General features: G+C 45.1%; 1 protein-coding gene across 2 annotated transcripts in view; it reads left to right on the top strand.

Moving 5' to 3' along the window:
• LOC121841385 (basal cell adhesion molecule-like) overlaps nucleotides 1-26,114 on the top strand; it is a 118,261-nt gene that overhangs the window by 59,207 nt on the left and 32,940 nt on the right. For both annotated transcript variants that reach the window (XM_042309236.1, XM_042309230.1), the window contains exons 2-9: nucleotides 4,197-4,321; nucleotides 11,361-11,580; nucleotides 18,985-19,052; nucleotides 20,580-20,676; nucleotides 23,238-23,420; nucleotides 23,884-24,005; nucleotides 24,186-24,333; nucleotides 24,489-24,604. In XM_042309236.1, coding sequence (XP_042165170.1) covers nucleotides 4,197-4,321; nucleotides 11,361-11,580; nucleotides 18,985-19,052; nucleotides 20,580-20,676; nucleotides 23,238-23,420; nucleotides 23,884-24,005; nucleotides 24,186-24,333; nucleotides 24,489-24,604 — 1,079 coding nt within the window. The remainder of the gene's footprint in view (nucleotides 1-4,196; nucleotides 4,322-11,360; nucleotides 11,581-18,984; nucleotides 19,053-20,579; nucleotides 20,677-23,237; nucleotides 23,421-23,883; nucleotides 24,006-24,185; nucleotides 24,334-24,488; nucleotides 24,605-26,114) is intronic.

Below are 26,114 nucleotides of genomic sequence, written 5' to 3'. Positions count from 1 at the left end.
TGTTGATTCAACCAGTTTTTGCCCAGTGGGAAGGAGAGGTAATAGGGATTGAGGGACTTGGGGGTGGGGTTGGAGAAGGCCATAAAGAGAGAGAGTAAAGAGAGAAGAGCGACAGGAGAGAGGAAGAGACCGACAGGCATGCTGGCTAGGTGTGACAGTCCCAAGCCCACATTGACACTACCTGTGTATTCTTCCTATGACAATCAATCCCACTCTTCTAGACACTAATAGCTACTGAAGAGCATAGCGTAAGGGTTCCTGACATATCTAATTCATGTGCTCATTCATTCTCTCTCACTTCGTCAGGAGCGTTGTTGGTGTTGGCTCATACATAGCATTATTTTAGTCTACTTCTCCCTTCAAACCCTTGTCATAGCATGAGACCAGGGTTGCCAAGTAAGTTTTTATCTACTTCTACACTCTCCAGCCAACAACATGAGAGACAGAGGGGAGCGAGAGAGCGGGAGGGGAGAGAAAGAGAGAGAGGCAGGGGAGAGAAGGAACGAGGAGGAGGGGAGAGAGAGAAAAATAGGGAGTGGAGAGAAAAAGAGGGAGGGGAGCGAGAGAATGAGGAAGTAAAAAAAGGTCAAATGGAAAGTGGTAGAAGTGGAGAGGTTTTGGGATGAGGGGATGAGCGAGGGAGAGAGAGAAAGAGATCTCTTCTGTGAATTTCTAAAATGGAATGACCACTGACCTCTATCTGCAGTGTATGGGTCACATTGGGTCTTGGTGTCTGACCCTGGAGGAATCTCTCACACACACACTGCAACATAACTCTCTCTCTCTCTCTCTCTCTCTCTCTCTCTCTCTCATGCTCTCTCTCTCTCTCTCTCACAAACAAACAAACAAACAAACAAACAAACAAAATGTTTTTTTTTCTTTAAGTTATGTCGTATTTGTGCATCTCTGAGCGATGTTCTATCGATTCCAGGGGTTATTTCAGGTTCTAGGTGATTTTTCTATTCCCCCTCAGGAGACTGAAAAGATTTGGCATGGGTTCTCAGATCCTCAGAGCTGACTGGTTGCATCACCAACTGGTATGGCAACTGCTCAGTCTCTGACCGCAAGGCACTACAAAGGGTAGTGTGTACGGCCCAGTACATCACTGGGGCCAAACTTCCTGCTATCCAGGACCTCTATACCAGGCGGTGTCAGAGGAAGGCCCTAAAAATGGCCAAAGACTCCAGCTACCCTAGTCATCAACTGTTATCTCTGCTACCGCACTGCAAGTGGAACCGGGGCGCCAAGTCTATGTCTAAAAGGCTTCTTAAACAGGTTCTACCCCCAGGCCATAAGACTCCTGAACAGCTAATCAGATGTCTACCTGGACTATTTACATTAACCCCCCTTTTACGCTGCTGTTACTCTCTGTTTGTCTATGCATTGTCACTTTACCTCTACCTACATGTACATATTACCTCAATTATCTCAACTAACCTGTACCCCCGCACATGGACTCTGTACCAGTACCCCCTGTATATAGCCTCACAACTGTTCCTCTTTAATTATTAATAATTTTTCTATTTTCTTCTTTTTCGTTTTTTAAATTTTTACTTTAGTTTATTTAGTAAATACTTTAACACTTATTTTTCTTAAAACTGTATTGTTGGCCTTGTAAGTAAGCATTTTACTGTAAGGTCTACCTACACCTGTTGTATAAGGCGCATGTGATAAATAACATTTGATTTGATGACGTGATATTTTGCAGTCATGTGTGTAAGTGTATCCAGTAAAGATCTGCCCTGGCTGATTATGCTACAGGCTGTCAGTGTGTGTGGAACACTACAGCGTAGGGTCAACTGATGTAAGGTGTGTGTCAGTGTGTGTGGAACACTACAGCGTAGGGTCAACTGATGTAAGGTGTGTGTCAGTGTGTGTGGAACACTACAGCGTAGGGTCAACTGATGTAAGGTGTGTGTCAGTGTGTGTGGAACACTACAGCGTAGGGTCAACTGTACCATACTGAACAGGCCTGATCCTGTTAGCACACAGTCTACATTATACATGTCATCAGATTTAGTAGCAGATTCATTGTAGTGATACTTGCCACTTTAGCTAGTGACCACAACATCATACACAGATATGAATGTCAAGGTCTAAATGTATATGGAGGTTTTTATTAGACAGAGACGGCACTGAATGAATCCCAAATGGATATGAATGTAGCCTCTTCTATTGTAGCCTGATCTCCCAGACTACTGTTACTGTCTGCTGTGGAGCAGAGTGGAGAATGGTAGCAGGGAGAGACCTCCCCACTGTTACTGTCTGCTGTGGAGCAGAGTGGAGAATGGTAGCAGGGAGAGACCTCCCCACTGTTACTGTCTGCTGTGGAGCAGAGTGGAGAATGGTAGCAGGGAGAGACCTCCCCACTGTTACTGTCTGCTGGGGAGCAGAGTGGAGAATGGTAGCAGGGAGAGACCTCCCCACTGTTACTGTCTGCTGTGGAGCAGAGTGGAGAATGGTAGCAGGGAGAGACCTCCCCACTGTTACTGTCTGCTGTGGAGCAGAGTGGAGAATGGTAGCAGTGAGAGACCTCCCCACTGTTACTGTCTGCTGTGGAGCAGAGTGGAGAATGGTAGCAGGGAGAGACCTCCCCACTGTTACTGCCTGCTGTGGAGCAGAGTGGAGAATGGTAGCAGGGAGAGACCTCCCCACTGTTACTGCCTGCTGTGGAGCAGAGTGGAGAATGGTAGCAGGGAGAGGGGTGAGACCTCCCCACTGTTCTCACTGTCACTGTTCACTATCCCCCCATGAACCATTCTCTGTCCATCTACCTCTCTCTCTCTCTCTCTCTCTCTCTCTCCCCTTCTCTCATTGATATCTAAGACACTGTGTGTATCCAAATGTCCCAGTTGAATGTAGTCTCCACTGAGCTGCCTGCCAGGAAGGCCACTCTGTTCTTTCTGACTGAGAGAGTCCTATATTCTACCCATTGTGTTCTACTCTGAAGTCCTCAATAAACTATCTGTCAGGCTGTTTGTTCATTACTATGAAAATGGCCCATCTTCATTTCATACGCGACAGTACAGTGGTTTTCATACATGGAGATGCACCCGACAAGGCCTTGTGTGGTCCTTGAAGATGTACCTCTTCAATACTAGAATACTATAATGGCACAATCCCAGAATGACGTGTTGTCCCTGTACCATGTTTAGAAAGACAGTGTTTTTCTCAGTGTGTAATCTTGTGTGTCTCAGTGAGTATAAGGTGTGTTTGGGGTTCGTCACAGACTGCTGCCTCTTGCTGTTGTCTGTCTGTCTGTTTCTCTGTGTGTGTTATCTGTCTGGGGCATCACAGGAAAAGGTGTGCTCCAGCACTGATAAAGACCTGCCTGGACGCCATTCAGCTGTCTTAGCTTTTTTACCTTTCTTTAGAAACAATCAGAAGCTCTCAGGGCTTTATGCAAACACAGACACATGCACACCCATACACACACATCTGTAGGCTTCGTTTAATTACAGGAGCTGGTAGGTTCAGTTAAAGGACAGACAATCTGGACTCAACTCCACAGCTGGAATCCACACCCATCTATTTACCTCCCTCCATCCATCCTTTTCCTCCCTCTCATCAATCGCTCCCTCCTTCTTCCCCTTGCCCTGACTGGCCCCGGGTCTCTGTGTGTGTGTGTGTGTGTGTGTGTGTGTGTGTGTGTGTGTGTGTGTGTACGTGTGTGTGTGCTTGTGTGTGTGTACGTGTGTGTGTGTTTATTACGTAACATGCCATACACACATCTTTGGTATGTAGCGTTGAACAGTGTGTGGCATGTGTATGTAACGTTACACCCTTTGGTGGCCCCCTGCCTTTCCCATCAGCAAACATTCTCTCATCTTATGCTGTTCTTTGAGCTTTCCTTTTTTGTTTTAGACTCGTTTTTATAGAATAATAGGTATTTGACATAAAAAACGTGTGTATTTAAACTCAACATAATAATGTGAAAGTCCCTCAATAACTAATCATCACCCCCCTCTCTCTCTCTCTCTCTCTTTCTTTCTCCCTTTCGCTCTCTCTCTCCCTCCCTCCCTCTCTCTCCTTCTTTCCCTCCCTCCCTCTGCCTCTCTCTCTTTCTTTCCCTCCCTCCCTCCCTCCCTCCCTCTCCCTCCCTCCCTCTGCCTCCCTCCCTCCCTCCCTCCCTCCCTCCCTCCCTCCCTCCCTCCCTCCCTCCCTCCTCTCTCCTCTCTCTCTCTCTCTCTCTGCAGTGTGCTGGGCCATCGTGACAGTGACAGTGACTCCCAAGGTGGAGGTGATCAAGGGAGAGTCAGCCAGTCTGCCCTGCACCTTCATAATCCCCAACTCCCCGAACAACATCGTGGAGTGGTTCATTGTAAGTCTCCTACTACTTTACTCCTGGCGTCCCACATTAAAAAATACTACAGTTTACGATATAATACTACAGTGGTTACTATAGAATTCAGTAGTAAACTGTAGTATACTGTAGAATACTAACTACACAAATCAAATCAAATGTTATTTGTAACATGTGCCAAATTAAGAAAATACAGTATTTACTAAAAGAACTAAAGTAACAAATAAAATAAAATAAAAAGTAACACAATAAAATGACATAACAATAATGAGGCTATATACAGAGGGTACCGGTACCGAGTCAATGTGTGGGGGTACGGGTTAGTCGAGGTAATTTGTACAACTAAAAACGAAACCATAAGGGTTTCCATTAGGATGGATTGGAAAATATGGCGATGTACAACATGATGGTTGAGAGTAGGCTACAGGATTGGAGGATTCTAAATAGTTTGCCTTCATTAGAAAACTTTGTTCCAATATTTCTGTAAATCAGTGATATTTATTCCCATAGTAATTTGTTATGGATCCATAACTAAATCAACATCTGCGCAGTCTACAATACATACTGTAGTTAACATGGGACTCTTTCAAAATGCAGATGTTGATTTAGTTATGGCTCGGGGGATTCGTTCTTGCAACCTTACAGTTAACTGGTACAACGCTCGAACCACCTGCCTCACGAGGAGCCCGCCTGTTACGCGAATACATTAAGAAGCCAAGGTAAGTTGCTAGCTAGCATTAAACTTATCTTATAAAAAACAATCACTCAATCAATCATAATCACTAGTTAACTACACATGGTTGATGATATTACTAGTTTTATCTATTGTGTCCTGTGTTAAATATAATCGATGCGGTGCACATTCGCGGAAAAAGGACTGTCGTTGCTCCAATGTGTACCTAACCATAAACATCAATGCCTTTCTTAAAATCAATACACAAGTATATATTTTTAAACCTGCATATTTAGCTAAAAGAAATCCAGGTTAGCAGGCAATATTAGTTCCCCTTGCCCTGCAAGGGCCGCAGCTTTTGTGGAGCGATGGGTAACGCTGCTTCGAGGGTGGCTGTTGTTGATGTGTTCCTGGTCCGAGCCCAGGTAGGAGCGAGGAGAGGGACGGAAGCTATACTGTTACACTGGCAATACTAAAGTGCCTATAAGAACATCCAATAGTCAAAGGTATATGGAATACAAATGGTATAGAGAGAAATAGTCCTATAAATACTATATTAACTACAACCTAAAACCTCTTACCTTGGAATATTGAAGTATCATGTTAAAAGGAACCACCAGCTTTCATATGTTCTCATGTTCTGAGCAAGGAACTTAAATGTTAGCTTTTTAACATGGCACATATTGCACTTTTACTTTCTTCTCCAACACTTTTTTTTGCATTATTTAAACGTTTCATTATTTATTTGAGGCTAAATTGATTTGTATTGATGTATTATATTAAGTTAAAATAAGTGTTCATTCAGTATTGTGGTAATTGTCATTATTACAAATAAATATGCAAAAAAATCGGCCAATTAATCGGCACCAGCTTTTTTTTTGGCCCTCCAACAATCGGTATATGTATCGGCGTTGAGAAATCATAATCGGTCGACCTCTACTACCTTTCCAATTACTTTTAGAGTTTGTAAATTACAAATGTGCTCTTTCTTTTCAGTTACATTGTTTTTGTTTTAGTTCAAACGTGCAGACTTTTCTTCTTTAAATGATTGTTTTACAGTTGAAGTCTGAAGTTGACATACACATTTAAATACAAATACATTTAAACTCAGTTTTTCATCATTCCTGACATTTAATCAGTAAAAATTCTCTGGCTATGGTCAGTTAGGATCACCACTTTATTTTAAGAATGTGACATGTCAGAATAATAGTAGAGAGAATGATTTATTTCAGCTTTTATTTCTTTCATCACATTCTCAGTGGGTCAGAAGTTTACATAGAATCAATTAGTATTTGGTAGCATTGCCTTTAAATGGTTTAACTTGGGTCAAATGTTTCGGGTAGCCTACCACAAGCTTCCCACTATAAATTGGGTGAATTTCGGCCAATTCCTCCTGACAGAGCTGGGGTAACTGAGTCATGTTTGTAGGCCTCCTTGCTCGCACACGCTTTTTCAGTTCTGCCCACAAATATTCTATGGGATTGAGGTCAGGGCTTTGTGATGGCCACTCCAATTCCTTGACTTTGTTATCCTTTTTGCCACAACTGGAAGTATGCTTGGGGTCATTGTACACTTGGAAGACCCATTTGCGACCAAGCTTTAACTTCCTGACTGATATCTTGAGATGTTGCTTCAATATATCCACATAATATTCCTTCATCATGATGCCAACTATTTTGTGAAGTGCACCAGGCCATCCTGCAGCAAAGCACCCCACAACATGATGCTGCCACCCCCGTGCTTCACGGTTGGGATGGTGTTCTTCAACTTGCAAGCCTCCCCCTTTTCCCTCCAAACATAACGATGGTCATTATGGCCAAACAGTTCTATTTTTGTTTCATCAGACCAGAGGACATTTCTCCAAAAAGTACGATCTTTGTCCCCATCTGCAATTGCAAACCGTAGTCTGGCTTTTTTATGGCAATTTTGGAGCAGTGGCTTCCTCCTTGCTGAGCGGCCTTTCAGGTTATGTCGATATAGGACTTGTTTTACTGTGGATATAGATACTTTTGTACCTGTTTCCTCCAGCATCATCACAAGGTCCTTTGCTGTTGTTCTGGGATTGATTTGCACTTTTCGCACCAAAGTATGTTCATCCCTAGGAGACAGAACGCATCTCCTTCCTGAGCGGTATGATGGCTGCGTGGTCCCATGGTGTTTACACTTGAGTACTATTGTTTGTACAGATGAACGTGGTACCTTCAGATGTTTGTAAATTTATCCCAAGGATGAACCAGACTTGTGGAGGTCTACAATTTTTGGGAGGCTGATTTCTTTTGATTTTCCCATGATGTCAAGCAAAGAGGCATTGAGTTTGAAGGTAGGCCTTGAAATACATCCACAGGTACACCTCCAATTGACTCAAATTATGTCAATTAGCCAATCAGAAGCTTCTAAAGCCATGACATCATTTTCTGGAATTTTGCAAGCTGTTTAAAGGCACAGTTAACTGTGAATGTAAACTTCTGACCCACTGGAATTGTGAAACAGTGAATTATAAGTGAAATAATCTGTCTGTAAACAATTGTTGGAAAAATTTGTTGTGTCATTCACAATGTAGATGTCCTAACCTACCTGCCAAAACTATAGTTTGTTAACAAGACATTTGTGGAGTGGTTGAAAAACGAGTTTTAATGACTCCAAACTAAGTGTATGTAAACTTCCCACTTCAATTGTATGTAGGATGATACATTTTTGACCTGTTGTAATTGTAAGTGGGCCTATTAAAAAAATCCCACTTCTATTAGGCTGTTAAGCATCAGAGTCTACCTCAGCCAGTTATGTTATTTTATATGGGTCTAGGCTCTGAAGAAATAGACTCAAATTGAGCCCTCTTGTTGTTTGTAAATTGAAATTCAAAATTCAAAAGGCACTCGCACATCTGAGCTATCTTTTTTGCAGGTGCATGGCATCAGCAGGATGAGATGAGGAAAAGGAAGAAGGAAACCGCACACTGTTCTGATCCTATCACTGATCTTTAATAAGCTTACATATCGGCCTCATGGCCTTCATCAGAGCTTTGTTCTTGAGCTCTAGTGGGTCTTTTTTGTAGCAGTTCATCTCGTGTTTTCCCCAATGCCAAATTCAGAGCTTCATCCACACATTGTGGAGAATAGCCTCTTCTTAGAAACCTATTGCGCATCTCCCCTGCTTTTTCTAGATAGTCCTGAAAATGATTTGTTGCAAGTTGGGGAGGAGGGGGGGGTTCACGCCTAGCTCAAGTTGGGGAGTGGAGTGGGGGGGTTCAAACCTAGCTTGGCTATTATACAATTCTTTAGTAAAGGTTGAATAGTCTATTGTTCCGCTAATAGCCCATCCTGCTAGCTTGTGAAAAACTAATAATAATACTTTTCCCCCTTAATACATTTGGACACAGTCGATAGCATGCTGGACTTCGGGCTAGAATGTTGAGAGTTCGAAACCTGCTCCCTGCTTGCTATAATGAATGAGTTTGATACACCTGGAATTGGATATGGTTGAAAAAAAAATAGCTAAATAGCTAAATAGCAATTTTCATAAATTAACTTTATGACAAAAAAATATGCACAATCATTTGTCTCTACATTAACTAACATATTCCTCTTAATTGTACATTTTTTGCTTGACTCGTTATGATGTTATAACTGCATACATTTGCTTCCCCATAATGTTTTGTCAGCCATCTTTGCTGAAGTCACCACAAACTGGTGGCCCTCGTCCAATTTGTCATTGGAACCAATCGATATGATTGGTCATATAAAAACCTTGGGACCAAAATGCATAATGAGTGCTCTAACTCCCCCTTGTGGTGGTCCGGAGCAATGAAGCTGTGACGCTGGGTACCTCTAAGTCCCACAGTGTAAGCTCGCAACTTTTAAAGGAGGAACCACTGTATGTCAAAGATAATAAAACAAAACACTATAGTAAACACCACAGTAATGTCTGTGAAAACACTACAGTATATACTACAGTATACTACAATCCGCAAAACACTACATTAATTACTATAGTGTATATACTACCGTTTTCTTTAACTACAGTATTTATACTCTAGTTAACTGTAAATACGACAGTGTACTACAGAATTTACTACAGACTTTTGTCCGCAAAAACACTATAGGGAATGGTACAGTAAATACCACAAAAACACTGCAGTGAATACTATAATATTTATACAGTATTTTTTATTTTTTTTTTTTTTTTTTTCATGTGGAGTTGGTGCACTTTGCCTAATATCTTTTTACTCCCTGTATTCAGCAGAACCACTGAAAAAGCTTTTCACTCTTCAATCTACACACAATATCCCATAATGACAAAGCGAAAACAGTTTTTTCATTTAAATGTTTTCATTTTTGTTGCTATAAAACAGAAATATGTTATTTACCTAAGTATTCAGACCCTTTGCTATGGGACTCGAAATTGTTCTCAGGTGCATTCTGTTTCCATTGATCATCCTTGATGTTTCTACAACTTGATTGGAGTCCACCTGTGTTAAATTCAATTGATTGTCCATGATTTGGAAAGGCAAACACCTGTCTATATAAGGTCCCCCAGTTGACAGTGCATGTCAGAGCAAAAAACCAAGCCATGAGGTCGAAGGAATTGTCCGTAGAGATCCGAGACAGGATTGTGTCGAGGTACAGATCTGGAGAAGGGTACCAAAACATTTCTGCAGCATTGAAGGTCCCCAAGAACATTGTGGCATCCATCATTCTTAAATGGAAGAATTTTGGAACCACCAAAACTCTTCCTAGAGCTTGCCGCCCGGCCAAACTGAGCAATCAGGGGAGAAGCACCTTGGTCAGGAAGGTTACTAAGACCCCGATGGTCACGCTGACATAGCTCCAGAGTTTCTCTGTGGAGATGAGTGAATCTTCCAGAAGAACAACCATCTCTGCAGCACTCCACCAATCATGCAGAGTGGCCAGACGGAAGCCACTCCACTTTGAGTTTACCAAAAGGGAGCTAAAGGACTCTCAGACCATGAGAAACAAGATTCTCTGGTCTGATGAAGCCAATATTGAACTCTTTGGCCTGAATGCCAAGCATCACATCTGTAGGTGAAGTGTGGTGGTGGCAGCATCATGCTGTGGGGACTGAGAGACTAGTCAGGATCAAGGGAAAGATGAACGGAGCAAAGTACAAAGAGATCCTTGATTTAAACCTCAGACTGGGGCGAAGGTTCGACTTCCAACAGGTCAATGACCCTAAGCACAATGCAGGAGTGGCTTCGGGACAAGTCTCTGAATGTCCTTGAGTGGCCTAGTCAGAGCCCGGACATGAACCCGATCAAACATCTCTGGAGAGACCTGAAAATAGCTGTGCAGGAAGGCTCCCCATTCAACCTGACTTAGCTTGAGAGAATCTGCAGAAAAGAATGGGAAAAACTTCACATGTAATCGCTGCCAAAGGTGCTTCAACAAAGTACTGAGTAAAAGGTCTGAATACTTGTAAATGTGATATTTCAGTTTTTTTTTTATACATTTGTAAAAAATTCATTATGGGGTATTGTGTGTAGATTGATAAGGGGAAAAACTACTCAATCAATTTTAGAATAAGGCTGTAATGTAAATAATGTGGAAAAAGTCAATGGGTCTAAATACTTTCCGAATGCACTGTACATATCATTGTGAAGTGTCTGTGTTGTTTATTGAACTTGTGAAAAAGAAATTCCTCTCTGGCCATCTACCCCTTCCCCTCTCTCCTCTTCCCCTCTCTCCTCTTCCCCTCTCTCCACTTTCCCTCTCTCCTCTTCTCCTCTCTCCACTTCCCCTCTCTCCTCTTCCCCTCTCTCCCCTTCCCCTCTCTCCCCTTCCCCTCTCTCCTCTTCCCCTCCCTCCTCTTCCCCTCCCTCCTCTTCCCCTCTCTCCACTTTCCCTCTCTCCTCTTCTCCTCTCTCCACTTCCCCTCTCTCCTCTTCCCCTCTCTCCTCTTCCCCTCTCTCCACTTTCCCTCTCTCCTCTTCTCCTCTCTCCCACTTCCCCTCTCTCCTCTTCCCCTCTCTCCTCTTCTCCTCTCTCCACTTCCCCTCTCTCCTCTTCCCCTCTCCTCTTCCCCTCTCTCCACTTCCCCTCTCTCCACTTCCCCTCTCTCCACTTTCCCTCTCTCCTCTTCTCCTCTCTCCACTTCCCCTCTCTCCTCTTCCCCTCTCTCCTCTTCTCCTCTCTCCACTTCCCCTCTCTCCTCTTCCCCTCTCTCCTCTTCCCCTCTCTCCTCTTCCCCTCTCTCCACTTCCCCTCTCTCCTCTTCCCCTCTCTCCACTTCCCCTCTCTCCTCTTCCCCTCTCTCCATCCTGATTGTTTTTCATCTAATTTATTTTCTTCACTCTTTCTAATCTCCCTCTTCTCTCTTCCTCCCCTCTTTCTGTTTCCTTCCTATCCCCCTCTCTCCTCTTCCCCTCATAAGGAGGAGGGTGGCACCAGGAAGCGTGTTGCGTTCCGCTCCGTGTCGGGCGGCGAGGGGAAGAGTGATGAGGGGACACGTCTGTCCGACAGAGTGACCATGGGAAGGGACTTCTCTCTGACCATCTCCCCCGTGACGGTGGAGGACCAGCTGCCCTTCTACTGCCAGGTCACTGCTGGCCCTGCCGGGGTTGGAGAGGCCATCACACAGCTCAAAGTCTTCTGTGAGTTACTGACCACTGACCTTGAGAGTGACCCTACTGTGACCTTTAGAGTGACCTTACTGTGACCTTTAGAGTGACCCTACTGTGACCTTTCGCTGTATGGGATGCCGTCTGGATTCTGACTGTCGGGATGACAGTGTGTGTGTTGTGTTTGCTAGATGAGAGTGTGTGTGTGTGGTGTGTGCTAGATGAGAGTGTGTGTGTTGTGTGTGGTAGATGAGAGTGTGTGTGTTGTGTGTGCTAGATGATAGTGTGTGTGTTGTGTGTGCTAGATGAGAGTGTGTGTGTGTGTTTTATGTGCTAGATGAGAGTGTGTGTGTTGTGTGTGCTAGATGGAGTGTGTGTGTTGTGTTTGCTAGATGAGAGTGTGTGTGTTGTGTGTGCTAGATGATAGTGTGTGTGTTGTGTGTGCTAGATGAGTGTGTGTGTGTGTGTGTGTGTGTTTTATGTGCTAGATGAGAGTGTGTGTGCTGTGTGTGCTAGATGGAGTGTGTGTGTTGTGTATGCTAGATGAGAGTGTGTGTGTTGTGTGTGCTAGGTGATAGTGTGTGTGTTGTGTGTGCTAGATGAGAGTGTGTGTGTTGTGTGTGCTAGGTGATAGTGTGTGTGTTGTGTGTGCTAGATGAGAGTGTGTGTGTGTTTTATGTGCTAGATGAGAGTGTGTGTGCTGGATGAAAGTGTGTGTGTTGTGTGTATGTGTGAGTGTCTAAATCAATGATTAACGTATAAACTTAGTGAATGAACAATATTATTTTTGCATTGCAGATTGTAGTCAATAATAAACATTATACATGAACATGAACATAAATACTGAGTAGAACAACGTAAAATGATTCAGATAATAAATGGGCGTGAAAGTAAAACTCTTTCTTGCACCTTAACATTTCATCTTTGTAAGAAATCTAGATAATTATTATTCATTTTTTTCTTTGAGAGAAATCTATCTCTAATAAGCTGCCCAGAGGTCAATTAGTCCTATGAACATCACACTTGACACAATTTATTAATAGTTCAATTGCATCTGTCATGTCTAATAGATGTCATCTTAATGACCGTCCAGAATTCTCCTGACTTATTGCCATGGTGATGAGAGCTGACCCCAGACCGGGTCGTTGTGTCCTTGTCACCCTCTGCAACCCCAACACATTAGCAATCCTATTCCTAGTGTTAAAATACACCAGGAATATAGTGTTTGGGGATGGCCCAATATCAATAAATATCCTTATTTTGGGTTGGGCCAATGGGGGTAGAGGGTGAATGGTGTTGGTTAGAGAATTGAGTGACACTTCAATGACGGCCTACCCCGGCCAAACCTGGACGATGCTGGGCCATTTGTGCGCCGCCCTATGGGACTCCCAATCACGATGGGATGTGATACAGCCTGGATTATAAAGAGTACCTTAATGGAGCACTGATACAATTCATTACGACAAGTCAAATACCTGACTATAGACTTTAACAGGCCACTCAGGACTGTTCCCTAAAGTACTGTATCTCCTCTTTGTCTGCCTTCCTCTCCCTACTGAATAGGAGCAGTTTTTAATGACTCTCTACAAGTGTTCTGAAACAATGGGCTTCCTTAGGGAGGTTTACACTACAGCAGCAGGTATAATGGTCTGAGCAGAAAGGGACACAGTGATACACTCCCTGACACCATATATCCTGCCTCCATTTCCCTCAGCTGTGTGTGTGTGTGCGTGTGTGCGTGCGTGCGCGCGTGTGTGCATGCACGTGTGTGTGTGTGTGTGTGTGTGTGTGTGTGTGCGTGCATCCATGCATGCTACTTCCCTCTCTATGACGTCTAACTTGCTTTCTTTCATTTCCATGTGGAAACTGACACCATGTTAAACAATGTGTTACATTTCTGACAGTTCTAGTCAGCAAACAGACACCTGGAAGAACAATGAGGAGCAAGACAGAGGAGAGAGAGAGCAATATAGAAAGAGAGGAGTGAAAGGAGAGGAATTAGGGAGAGGTGAGAGAGAGAAAGATGGAGTGAGGAAAGAGAGAGAGAATGATAGAGGGAGATGATGGAGAGAGGGAGATAGATGGAAGTGTGAGAGAGAAAGGTGTTGGCAGGAGAGAGAGAAAGATAGAGGGAGGTGAGAGAAAGAAAGATAGAGCGAGAGAGAGGGAGAAGAGAGAGACATATAGAGAGAAAGATAGAGGGAGGAGAGAGAGAGAAAGATAGAAAGCGCGAACCACTGCTTTTAATCAGGGCAAGGCAACCGGAAACATGACCGAATACAAACAGTGTAGCTATTCCCTCCGCAAGGCAATCAAACAAGCTAAGCGTCAGTATAGAGACAAAGTAGAATCTCAATTCAACGGCTTAGACACGAGAGGTATGTGGCAGGGTCTACAGTCAATCACGGACTACAAAAAGAAAACCAGCCCCGTCGCGGACCATGATGTCCTGCTCCCAGACAAACTAAACAACTTCTTTGCTCGCTTCTCCTCCACCGCAGCGAACGTGAGTAAAGCATTTAAACGTGTTAAACCTTGCAAGGATGCCGGCCCAGACGATAGTGGTCCTAAAACGGAACCTTGAGGAACACCGAAATTTACAGTTGATTTGTCAGAGGACAAACCATTCACAGAGACAAACTGATATCTTTCCGACAGATAAGATCTAAACCAGGCCAGAACATGTCCGTGTAGACCAATTTGGGTTTCCAATCTCTCCAAAAGAATGTGGTGATCGATGGTATCAAAAGCAGCACTAAGGTCTAGGAGTACGGGGACAGATGCAGAGCCTCGGTCCGATGCCATTAAAATGTCATTTACCACCTTCACAAGTGCCGTCTCAGTGCTATGATGGGGTCTAAAACCAGACTGAAGCATTTCATATACATTGTTTGTCTTCAGGAAGGCGGTGAGTTGCTGAGCAACAGCCTTCTCTAAAATTTTTGAGAGGAATGGAAAATAGAGGGAGGAGAGAGAGATAGAGAGAAAGATAGAGGGAGGTAAAAGAGAGAACGATAGAGGGAGGTGAATGAGAGAAAGATGGAGGGAGGTCAGAGCGAGAGAAAGATGGGGAGAGGGAGAAAGATGGAGGGAGGAGACAGGGAGAAAGATAGAGACAGAAAGATTGGTGGAGGTGAGAGAGAGAAAGATAGTTGGTGCGGAGAAAGAGAAAGATGGAGGGAGGTGAGAGAGAGAGAGAAAGATAGAGGGAGGTGAGAGAGAGAGAAAGGGAGAGAGGTGAAAAAGATAAAGAAAGATAGAGGGAGGTGAGAGATAGTGAAGGATAGAGGGAGGTGAGAGAGAGAAAGATATATGGGGCAGAGAGAGAGAAAGAGAGTGAGATAGAGGGAAGTGAGAGAGAGAAAGATGGAGGGAGGTGAAAGAGAGAATGAGAGAGGGAAGTAAGAGATAAAGATAGAGGGAGGTTCGAGAGAAAAATATAGATTGGGCAGAGAGAGAGAAAGATATAGATAGAGATAGATAGAGGGAGCTGAGAGAGAGAAAGATAGAGGGAGGAGAGAGGGTGAAAGATGGAGGAAGCAGAGGGAGAAAGAGGGAGGAGAGAGAGAGAGAAAGAAAGATAGAGGAAGGTGAGAGAGCGGGAGAGATATATGGAGGTGGGAGAGAGAGAAAGGTTGAGGTAGGTGAGAGAGTGACGTAAGGGAGAGATAGGGAGATCACGTCAATGTTATTAAATGTCTGCTGTTTATTATTATAGTCAGACGGCAGCTGTGGTCTCGCTGCGATACCATGACCTTGCATGTGAATGAGCGATGGAGTGAGAGATACATTGATGACAGAGAGATAGAAACAGAGGGAACATACGGCAGTGTGTGAGAGAGAGAACAAGGAGTGTGTCTCTTGTCTGTGACCCGTATCAGCCCACTGAAACCGAGGTCACAGTGGAATAATCCACACAGGGATGTTTACCATTGCCCTAATTGGAGGCGTGTGTGGTTGTGTGTTTGTGTGTGTATGTGTGTGTGTGTACATGCATTTTTGTGCATGCACTGCGTACATATGTGTGTCTGTGTTACTGTAGCTACAGTAAATGAATGCCACTCGTCTCTCTCAGGGTGACGTGACCTTGGCACCTCGAGCTCTTCTTGTCTGTGTCAAGGCTCTGAGTGTTTCCGTCCTCAAATCAAATCAAATTTTATTTGTCACATACACATAGTTAGCAGATGTTAATGCGAGTGTAGTGAAATGCTTGTGCTTCTAGTTCCGACAATGCAGTAATAACCAACAAGTAATCTAACTAACAATTCCAAAACGACTGTCTTATACACAGTGTAAGGGGATAAAGAATATGTACATAAGGATATATGAATGAGTGATGGTACAGAGGAGCATAGGCAAGATACAGTAGATGGTATCGAGTACAGTATATTCATATGAGGTGAGTATGTAAACAAAGTGGCATAGTTAAAGTGGCTAGTGATACATGTATTACATAAGGATGCAGTCGATGATATAGAGTACAGTATATACGTATGCATATGAGATGAATAATGTAGGGTAAGTAACATTATATAAGGTAGCATTGTTTAAAGTGGCTAGTGATATATTTACATTTCCCATCAATTCCCATTATTAAAGTGGCTGGAGTTGAGTCCGTGTCAGTGTGTTGGCAGCAGCCACTCAATGTTAGTGGTGGCTGTTTAACAGTCTGATGGCCTTGAGATAGAAGCTGTTTTTCAGTCTCTCGGTCCCAGCTTTGATGCACCTGTACTGACCTCGCCTTCTGGATGATAGCGGGGTGAACAGGCAGTGGCTCGGGTGGTTGATGTCCTTGATGATCTTTATGGCCTTCCTGTAACATCGGGTGGTGTAGGTGTCCTGGAGGGCAGGTAGTTTGCCCCCGGTGATGCGTTGTGCAGACCTCACTACCCTCTGGAGAGCCTTACGGTTGTGGGCGGAGCAGTTGCCGTACCAGGCGGTGATACAGCCCGCCAGGATGCTCTCGATTGTGCATCTGTAGAAGTTTGTGAGTGCTTTTGGTGACAAGCCGAATTTCTTCAGCCTCCTGAGGTTGAAGAGGCGCTGCTGCGCCTTCTTCACGATGCTGTCTGTGTGAGTGGACCAATTCAGTTTGTCTGTGATGTGTATGCTGAGGAACTTAAAACTTGCTACCCTCTCCACTACTGTTCCATCGATGTGGATAGGGGGTGTTCCCTCTGCTGTTTTCTGAAGTCCACAATCATCTCCTTAGTTTTGTTGACGTTGAGTGTGAGGTTATTTTCCTGACACCACACTCTGAGGGCCCTCACCTCCTCCCTGTAGGCCGTCTCGTCGTTGTTGGTAATCAAGCCTACCACTGTTGTGTCGTCCGCAAACTTCATGATTAAGTTGGAGGCGTGCGTGGCCACGCAGTCGTGGGTGAACAGGGAGTACAGGAGAGGGCTCAGAACGCACCCTTGTGGGGCCCCAGTGTTGAGGATCAGCGGGGTGGAGATGTTGTTGCCTACCCTCACCACCTGGGGGCAGCCCGTCAGGAAGTCCAGTACCCAGTTGCACAGGGCGGGGTCGATGACGAGCTTGGAGGGTACTATGGTGTTGAATGCCGAGCTGTAGTCGATGAACAGCATTCTCACATAGGTATTCCTCTTGTCCAGATGGGTTAGGGCAGTGTGCAGTCTGCGCATGCTCTGAGGGCGCGGCTGGGGATGCCATCTGGGCCTGCAGCCTTGCGAGGGTTAACACGTTTAAATGTCTTACTCACCTCGGCTGCAGTGAAGGAGAGTCCGCATGTTTTGGTTGCAGGCCGTGTCAGTGGCACTGTATTGTCCTCAAAGCGGGCAAAAAAGTTATTTAGTCTGCCTGGGAGCAAGACATCCTGGTCCGTGACTGGGCTGGATTTCTTCTTGTAGTCCGTGATTGACTGTAGACCCTGCCACATTCCTCTTGTGTCTGAGCCGTTGAATTGAGATTGTACTTTGTCTCTGTACTGACGCTTAGCTTGTTTGATAGCCTTGCGGAGGGAATAGCTGCACTGTTTGTATTCGGTCATGTTACCAATCACCTTGCCCTGATTAAAAGCAGTGGTTCGCGCTTTCAGTTTCACGCGAATGCTGCCATCAATCCACGGTTTCTGGTTAGGGAATGTTTTAATCGTTGCTATGGGAACGACATCTTCAACGCACGTTCTAATGAACTCGCACACCGAATCAGCGTATTCGTCAATATTGTTATCTGACGCAATACGAAACATATCCCAGTCCACGTGATGGAAGCAGTCTTGGAGTGTGGAGTCAGCTTGGTCGGACCAGCGTTGGACAGACCTCAGCGTGGGAGCCTCTTGTTTTAGTTTCTGTCTGTAGGCAGGGATCAACAAAATGGAGTCGTGGTCAGCTTTTCCGAAAGGAGGGCGGGGCAAGGCCTTATATGCGTCGCGGAAGTTAGAGTAACAATGATCCAAGGTTTTTCCACCCCTGGTTGCGCAATCGATATGCTGATAAAATTTAGGGAGTCTTGTTTTCAGATTAGCCTTGTTAAAATCCCCAGCTACAATGAATGCAGCCTCCGGATAAATGGATTCCAGTTTGCAAAGAGTCAAATAAAGTTTGTTCAGAGCCATTGATGTGTCTGCTTGGGGGGGCTATACGGCTGTGATTATAATCGAAGAGAATTCTCTTGGTAGATAATGCGGTCTACATTTGATTGCGAGGAATTCTAAATCAGGTGAACAGAAGGATTTGAGTTCCTGTATGTTTCTTTCGTCACACCATGTCTCGTTAGCCATAAGGCATACGCCCCCGCCCCTCTTCTTACCAGAAAGATGTTTGTTTCTGTCGGCGCGATGCGTGGAGAAACCCGCTGGCTGCACCGCCTCGGATAGCGTCTCTCCAGTGAGCCATGTTTCCGTGAAGCAAAGAACGCTACAGTCTCTGATGTCCCTCTGGAATGCTACCCTTGCTCGGATTTCATCAACCTTGTTGTGAAGAGACTGGACATTGGCGAGAAGAATGCTAGGGAGTGGTGCACGATGTGCCCGTCTCCGGAGTCTGACCAGAAGACCGCCTCGTTTCCCTCTTTTTCTGAGTCGTTTTTCTGGGTCGCCGCATAGGATCCATTCTGTTGTCCCGGTTGAAAGGCAGAACACAGGATCCGCGTCGCGAAAAACATATTCTTGGTCGTACTGATGGTGAGTTGACGCTGATCTTATATTCAGTAGTTCTTCTCGACTGTATGTAATGAAACCTAAGATGACCTGGGGTACTAATGTAAGAAATAACACGTAAAAAAACTAAACACTGCATAGTTTCCTAGGAACGCGAAGCGAGGCGGCCATCTCTGTCGGCGCCGGAAGTGTGTCCTGTGATTGGTTCAGGTGCACTGGAACTATATATATATATATATATATATCAGAAAATGTGTGAATAGTGGACTTGCATTTTGTAAAGCTCTGATCTGAAATTTTAACTCCCTCTTCCTCAGTCGCTCCAGAGATGCCAGAGGTCACTGGATCTAACCAGGCCATATCTGTTGGTGACTCCTCCACACAGGTTGGTTTCAACTATTTGTCCTGTAAACTTCCATTGTCCTCAAATGTTCTTCCATTGTCCTCTAATGGCCTCCCATTGTCCTCCAATGTTCTTCCATTGTCTTCCAATGTTCTTCCATTGTCTTCCAATGTTCTTCCATTGTCCTCCAATGTTCTCCATTGTCCTCCAATGTTCTCCATTGTCCTCTAATGGTCTTCCATTATCTTCCAATGTTCTTCCATTGTCCTCCAATGTTCTTCCATTGTCTTCCAATGTTCTTCCATTGTCCTCCAATGTTCTCCATTGTCCTCCAATGTTCTCCATTGTCCTCTAATGGTCTTCCATTGTCTTCCAATGTTCTTCCATTGTCCTCCAATGTTCTTCCATTGTCTTCCAATGTTCTTCCATTATCCTCCAATATTCTCCATTGTCCTCCAATGTTCTTCCATTGTCTTCCAATGTTCTTCCATTGTCCTCCAATGTTCTTCCATTGTCCTCCAATGTTCTTCCATTGTCCTCCAATGTTCTCCATTGTCTTCCAATGTTCTTCCATTGTCCTCCAATGTTCTCCATTGTCTTCCAATGTTCTTCCATTGTCCTCCAATGTTCTTCCATTGTCTTCCAATGTTCTTCCATTATCCTCCAATGTTCTCCATTGTCCTCCAATGTTCTTCCATTGTCTTCCAATGTTCTTCCATTGTCTTCCAATGTTCTTCCATTGTCCTCCAATGTTCTTCCATTGTCCTCCAATGTTCTCCATTGTCCTCCAATGTTCTTCCATTGTCCTCCAATGTTCTCCATTGTCCTCCAATGTTCTCCATTGTCCTCCAATGTTCTTCCATTGTCCTCCAATGTTCTCCATTGTCCTCCAATGTTCTCCATTGTCCTCCAATGTTCTTCCATTGTCTTCCAATGTTCTTCCATTGTCCTCCAATGTTCTCCATTGTCCTCCAATGTTCTTCCATTGTCCTCCAATGTTCTCCATTGTCCTCCAATGTTCTCCATTGTCCTCCAATGTTCTTCCATTGTCCTCCAATGTTCTCCATTGTCCTCCAATGTTCTCCATTGTCCTCCAATGTTCTTCCATTGTCTTCCAATGTTCTTCCATTGTCTTCCAATGTTCTTCCATTGTCCTCCAATGTTCTCCATTGTCTTCCAATGTTCTTCCATTGTCCTCCAATGTTCTTCCATTGTCTTCCAATGTTCTTCCATTGTCCTCCAATGTTCTTCCATTGTCATCCAATGTTCTCCATTGTCCTCTAATGGTCTTCCATTGTCCTCTAATGGTCTTCAATTGTCCTCTAATGGTCTTCCATTGTCCTCAAATGTTCCTCCATTGTCCTCCAATGTTCTCCATTGTCCTCTAATGGTCTTCCATTGTCCTCTAATGGTCTTCCATTGTCCTCTAATGGTCTTCCATTGTCTTCCAATGTTCTTCCATTGTCCTCCAATGTTCTTCCATTGTCATCCAGTTGCTGAGTATCTTTCCCCTTCTCTCTCTGTGTGTGTGTGTGTGTGTGTGTGTGTGTGTGTGTGTGTGTGTATCAGGTGGGCCAGTGTGTGAGCCATAACGGTCACCCCCAGCCCAGGATCATCTGGTTCCAGGACTCCAAGCCTCTGCCTGAGGTCAAGGACAACAAAGAGAGTGAGTATACACTACTTCTACTTACTACTACTACTACTACTAGTAGGTAAGAAACGCAACCCAAGCCAATGACAGTAATACAAACAATCCCACACAAAACCTAGCGGGTAGTGTGAGATTAACTGATTAACTAAACTAGATACAGGTGAACACAAGACAGACAAAACCAAACGAAAGAGAAAAAGGGATCAGTGGCAGCTAGTAGGCCGGCGACAACATCCGCCGAGCGCCGCCCGAACAGGGAGAGGAGCCACCTTCGGTGGAAGTCGTGACAGTAGGCAAAAACTTAGTCAACTTAAAATTATGTGTTTTCTCAACTTGTCTGGTGTGTTGATTCAACTAGAACTGGTTCTCTGTTCATCTTACCTAAAAAGTACCAGTTACACACGCCGTGCATTTAACATGTTTTTAACTTACATATTTGGCACATGTTGTCATACATGATTACATTTGGCATGCTCATGTATACAGTAATTATTATTCAATTTCCTTACCTGGGATTTGACCTCACAACCTCTTGGTTCAGTTCATTCCGATCTTCCTGCTGCGCCACCATGTAAAACAAAACCCAGCTATGGGACATGTTACTTTTTAATAATTAGTTGAAACAACTCAATTGTTTTTTAGTGTCCGCTTCATATGTATATACTGTATTCTAGTCAAGGCCGTCCTATTTAACTATTGCTGTACACATACTATTCTACAATATGTATTCTACAGACATATTACATATTCTATCCATATGCTGTCCATCATTTCTATATATACCGTCATATATTCCATTCCCCTACTTTTGAAATTGTTGTTTATTGTTGTGTATTGTTAGATATTACTGCACTGTTGGAGCTAGGAACACAAACATTTCGCTACACCCACAATAACATCTTCTACAGTTGAAGTCATACACCTGAGCCAAATACATTTCAACTCAGTTTTTCACAATTCTTGACTTTTATTTCCTGTCTTAGGACAGTTAGGATCACCACTTTATTTTAAGAATGTGACATGTCAGAATAATAGTAGAGAGAATGATTTATTTCAGCTTTTATTTCTTTCATCACATTCTCAGTGGGTCAGAAGTTTACATAGAATCAATTAGTATTTGGTAGCATTGCCTTTAAATTGTTTAACTTGGGTCAAACGTTTCGGCTAGCCTCCCACAAGATTCCCACAATAAGTTGGGTGAATTTTGGCCCATTCCTCCTGACAGAGCTGGTGTAACTGAGTCAGGTTTGTAGGCCTCCTTGCTCGCACACGCCTTTTCAGTTCTGCCCACAAATTTTCTATGGGATTGAGGTCAGGGCTTTGTGATGGCCACTCCAATTCCTTGACTTTGTTGTCCTTAAGCCATTTTGCCACAACTTTGGAAGTATGCTTGAGGTCATTGTCCATTTGGAAGACCCATTTGCGACCAAGCTTTAGCTTCCTGACTGATGTCTTGAGATGTTGCTACAATATATCCACATCACTTTCCGTCCTCATGATGCCATCTATTTTGTGAGGTGCACCAGTCCCTCCGGCAGCAAAGCACCCCCACAACATGATGCTGCCACCCCCGTGCTTCACGGTTGGGATGGTGTTCTTCGGCTTGCAAGCCCCCCCTTTTTCCTCAAAGATAACGATGGTCATTATAGCCAAACAGTTCTATTTTTGTTTCATCAGACCAGAGGACATTTCTCAGAAAAGTACGATCTTTGTCCCGATGTGCAGTTGCAAACCGTAGTCTGGAGGTTTTGGAGCAGTGGCTTCCTCCTTGCTGTGCGGCCTATCAGGTTATGTCGATTTCGGACTCGTTTTACTGTGGATATAGATACTTTTGTTCCATGTTTCCTCCAGCATCGTCAAAAGATCCTTTGCTATTGTTCTGGGATTGATTTGCACTTTTTGCACCACAGTACGTTCATCTCTAGGAGACAGAACGCATCTCCTTGCTGAGTGGTATGACGGCTGCGTGGTCCCATGGTGTTTATACTTGCATACTATTGTTTGTACAGATGAATGTGGTACCTTCAGGCATTTGGAGATTGCTCCCACGGATGAACCAGACTTGTGGAAGTCTACAATTATTTTTCTGAGGTCTTGGCTGATTTCTTTTGATTTTCCCATGATGTCAAGCAAAGAGGCACTGAGTTTGAAGGTAGGCCTTGAAATACATCCACAGGTACACCTCCAATTGACTCAAATGATGTCAATTAGCCTATCAGAAGCTTCTAAAGCCATTACATCATTTTCTGGAATTTTCCAAACTGTTTAAAGGCACAGTAAACTTAGTGTATGTAAACTTCTGACCCACTGGAATCGTGATACAGTGAATTATAAGTGAAACTTTCCAAAACTATAATTAACAAGAAATGTGTGGTGTGGTTGAAAAACAAGTTTTAATGACTCCAACCTAAGTGCATGTAAACTTCCGACTTCAACTGTAATGTATGTATACTTCAGAGGGAAGTTTATATACAGTTAGGTTGGAGTCATTAGAGTCACAACTGCATATCCCGGGAATAAATTCTGTCTCATTCTAGTCAGCCCCTTCTGTTCTACCTCTCTCTCTCCCCCTCCAGAGGTGTACATGGTGCCGTCCGTGGTAAAGGAAGCATCAGGTCTGTTCACCATCACCAGCACCCTGATGATGCAGCCCCAGAAGGCTGACAAGGACAGCGTATACCACTGCACCGTGGAGTACAGCATGCCCAACGACATGATCAAACAGATCGACTCTGACACCTTCTCCCTCACCCTCAACTGTGAGTGGCTGTCTGTCTGTATCTGTCTCCTCACTCTCTCTCATTCTTGCTCCCTCCTACTCTCACCTTTTCTGGCCCTCTGTCTATCTGCCTTACTCTTTTCTTTCTCTCTGTGCTCTCTGTCCATCATCCACTTCTCATCATGTCATGTCAGAAACTGCAGTCCTGAGATCAGCCTGTCATTCATCACCCTTTTGAACTCTCCCTCCCTCCCTCCCTCCCTCCCTCCCTCCCTCCCTCCCTCCCTCCCTCCCTCCCTCCCTCCCTCCCTCCCTCCTCCCTCCCTCCCCCTCCCTCCCTCCCTCCCTCCCTCCCTCCCTCCCTCCCTCCCTCCCTCCCTCCCTCACCCTCTCTCTATCTCCCACTCCCTCCCTCCCCCTCTCCCTCTATTTCCCTCTATTTCCCTCCCCCTCTCCCTCTCCCACGCCATCCCTTCCCCTCTCGCTCCCTCGCTCTTATCCAGATCCCTCTGAGACAGCGACCTTTGTCCTGTCGAACACTGAGCCAATCAGAGAGGGTGACGAGGTGAAGATGATGTGTGAGACAGATGGAAACCCTCAGCCTGAGTTTGATTTCTCCAAGGATGTAAGGACCAGCACACATGTACTGCATTTCAGACTATACAGCAGTGCAGCTATACACAAACCCTACAGTACTGCCATAGTACAACCTGTTCATCTCTTAAATCATTGAATAATCTCTCTCTCTCTTTCAATCCCCCCTCTCTCCACTCGCTCCCTCTTTCTTGCTCTCTCTCATGCTCAGGGGATAAACATTAAGGAAGGAGTTGCCGGGGGACTTTTGACTCTGAAGTCCGTCAAGCGTTCGGATGCTGGGGTGTACAAGTGTATGGCCACCGACTTTGATAACCTGGATGCTGATCTTAATGGAGAAGTCATCCTCTCTGTCCACTGTGAGTATCCATCCATCCTCCTGTCTCCCCTGAGGTGGTACGCTTTTGATCCCAGAACATAATCTATTTGACATGATTCTCTCTCTCTTCACCACCCACTTTCTCTCTCCCTCCTCCCCCTCTTTCTTTGTATCCCTCTTTTCTCTGACTCTCAGACATTGACCCAATGAGTGTGAGGCCTGCTGGTCCATTGTCGACAATGACGGGAGACATGGTGGAGCTGCAGTGTAAGACCAAGGCCTCAGACTCACACACCGTCCAGTGGAAGAAGGCAAGTCCAGTCCACCTCTCCCTGCTTCCTCCCTGTGTTACTACCAGTCCACCTCTCCCTGCTTCCTCCCTGTGTTACTACCAGTCCACCTCTCCCTGCTTCCTCCCTGTGTTACTACCAGTCCACCTCTCCCTGCTTCCTCCCTGTGTTACTACCAGTCCACCTCTCTCTGCTTCCTCCCTGTGTTACTACCAGTCCACCTCTCCCTGCTTCCTCCCTGGTTACTACCAGTCCACCTCTCCCTGCTTCCTCCCTGTGTTACTACCAGTCCACCTCTCCCTGCTTCCTCCCTGTGTTACTACCAGTCCACCTCTCCCTGTGTTACTACCAGTCCACCTCTCCCTGCTTCCTCCCTGTGTTACTACCAGTCCACCTCTCCCTGCTTCCTTCCTGTGTTACTACCAATCCACCTCTCCCTGCTTCCTCCCTGTGTTACTACCAGTCCACCTCTCCCTGCTTCCTCCCTGTGTTACTACCAGTCCATCTCTCCCTGCCTCCTCCCTGTGTTACTACCAGTCCACCTCTCCCTGCTTCCTCCCTGTGTTACTACCAGTCCACCTCTCCCTGCTTCCTCCCTGTGTTACTACCAGTCCACCTCTCTCTGCTTCCTCCCTGTGTTACTACCAGTCCACCTCTCCCTGCTTCCTCCCTGGTTACTACCAGTCCACCTCTCCCTGCTTCCTCCCTGTGTTACTACCAGTCCACCTCTCCTGCTTCCTCCCTGTGTTACTACCAGTCCACCTCTCCCTGCTTCCTCCCTGTGTTACTACCAGTCCACCTCTCCCTGCTTCCTCCCTGTGTTACTACCAGTCCACCTCTCCCTGCTTCCTTCCTGTGTTACTACCAGCCCACCTCTCCCTGCTTCCTCCCTGTGTTACTACCAGTCCACCTCTCCCTGCTTCCTCCCTGTGTTACTACCAGTCCACCTCTCCCTGCTTCCTCCCTGTGTTACTACCAGTCCACCTCTCCCTGCTTACTCCCTGTGTTACTACCAGTCCACCTCTCCCTGCTTCCTCCCTGTGTTACTACCAGTCCACCTCTCCCTGCTTCCTCCCCGTGTTACTACCAGTCCACCTCTCCCTGTGTTACTACCAGTCCACCTCTCCCTGCTTCCTCCCTGTGTTACTACCAGTCCACCTCTCCCTGCTTCCTCCCTGTGTTACTACCAGTCCACCTCTCCCTGCTTCCTCCCTGTGCTACTACCAGTCCACCTCTCCCTGCTTCCTCCCTGTGTTACTACCAGTCCACCTCTCCCTGTGTTACTACCAGTCCACCTCTCCCTGCTTCCTTCCTGTTTTACTACAAGTCCACCTCTCCCTGTTTTACTACCAGTTCACCTCTCTCTGCTTCCTCCCTGTGTTACTACCAGTCCACCTCTCCCTGCTTCCTTCCTGTTTTACTACAAGTCCACCTCTCCCTGTTTTACTACCAGTCCACCTCTCTCTGCTTCATCCCTGTGTTACTACCAGTCCACCTCTCCCTGCTTCCTCACTGTTTACTACCAGTCCAC

This window comes from Oncorhynchus tshawytscha, linkage group LG03 (assembly GCF_018296145.1).
Source record: "Oncorhynchus tshawytscha isolate Ot180627B linkage group LG03, Otsh_v2.0, whole genome shotgun sequence".
In the NCBI taxonomy this organism is placed as follows: Eukaryota; Metazoa; Chordata; class Actinopteri; order Salmoniformes; family Salmonidae; genus Oncorhynchus; species Oncorhynchus tshawytscha.
The sequence above is the reverse complement of the archived record's forward strand: the minus strand, read 5'-3'. Positions and strand labels throughout refer to the sequence as shown.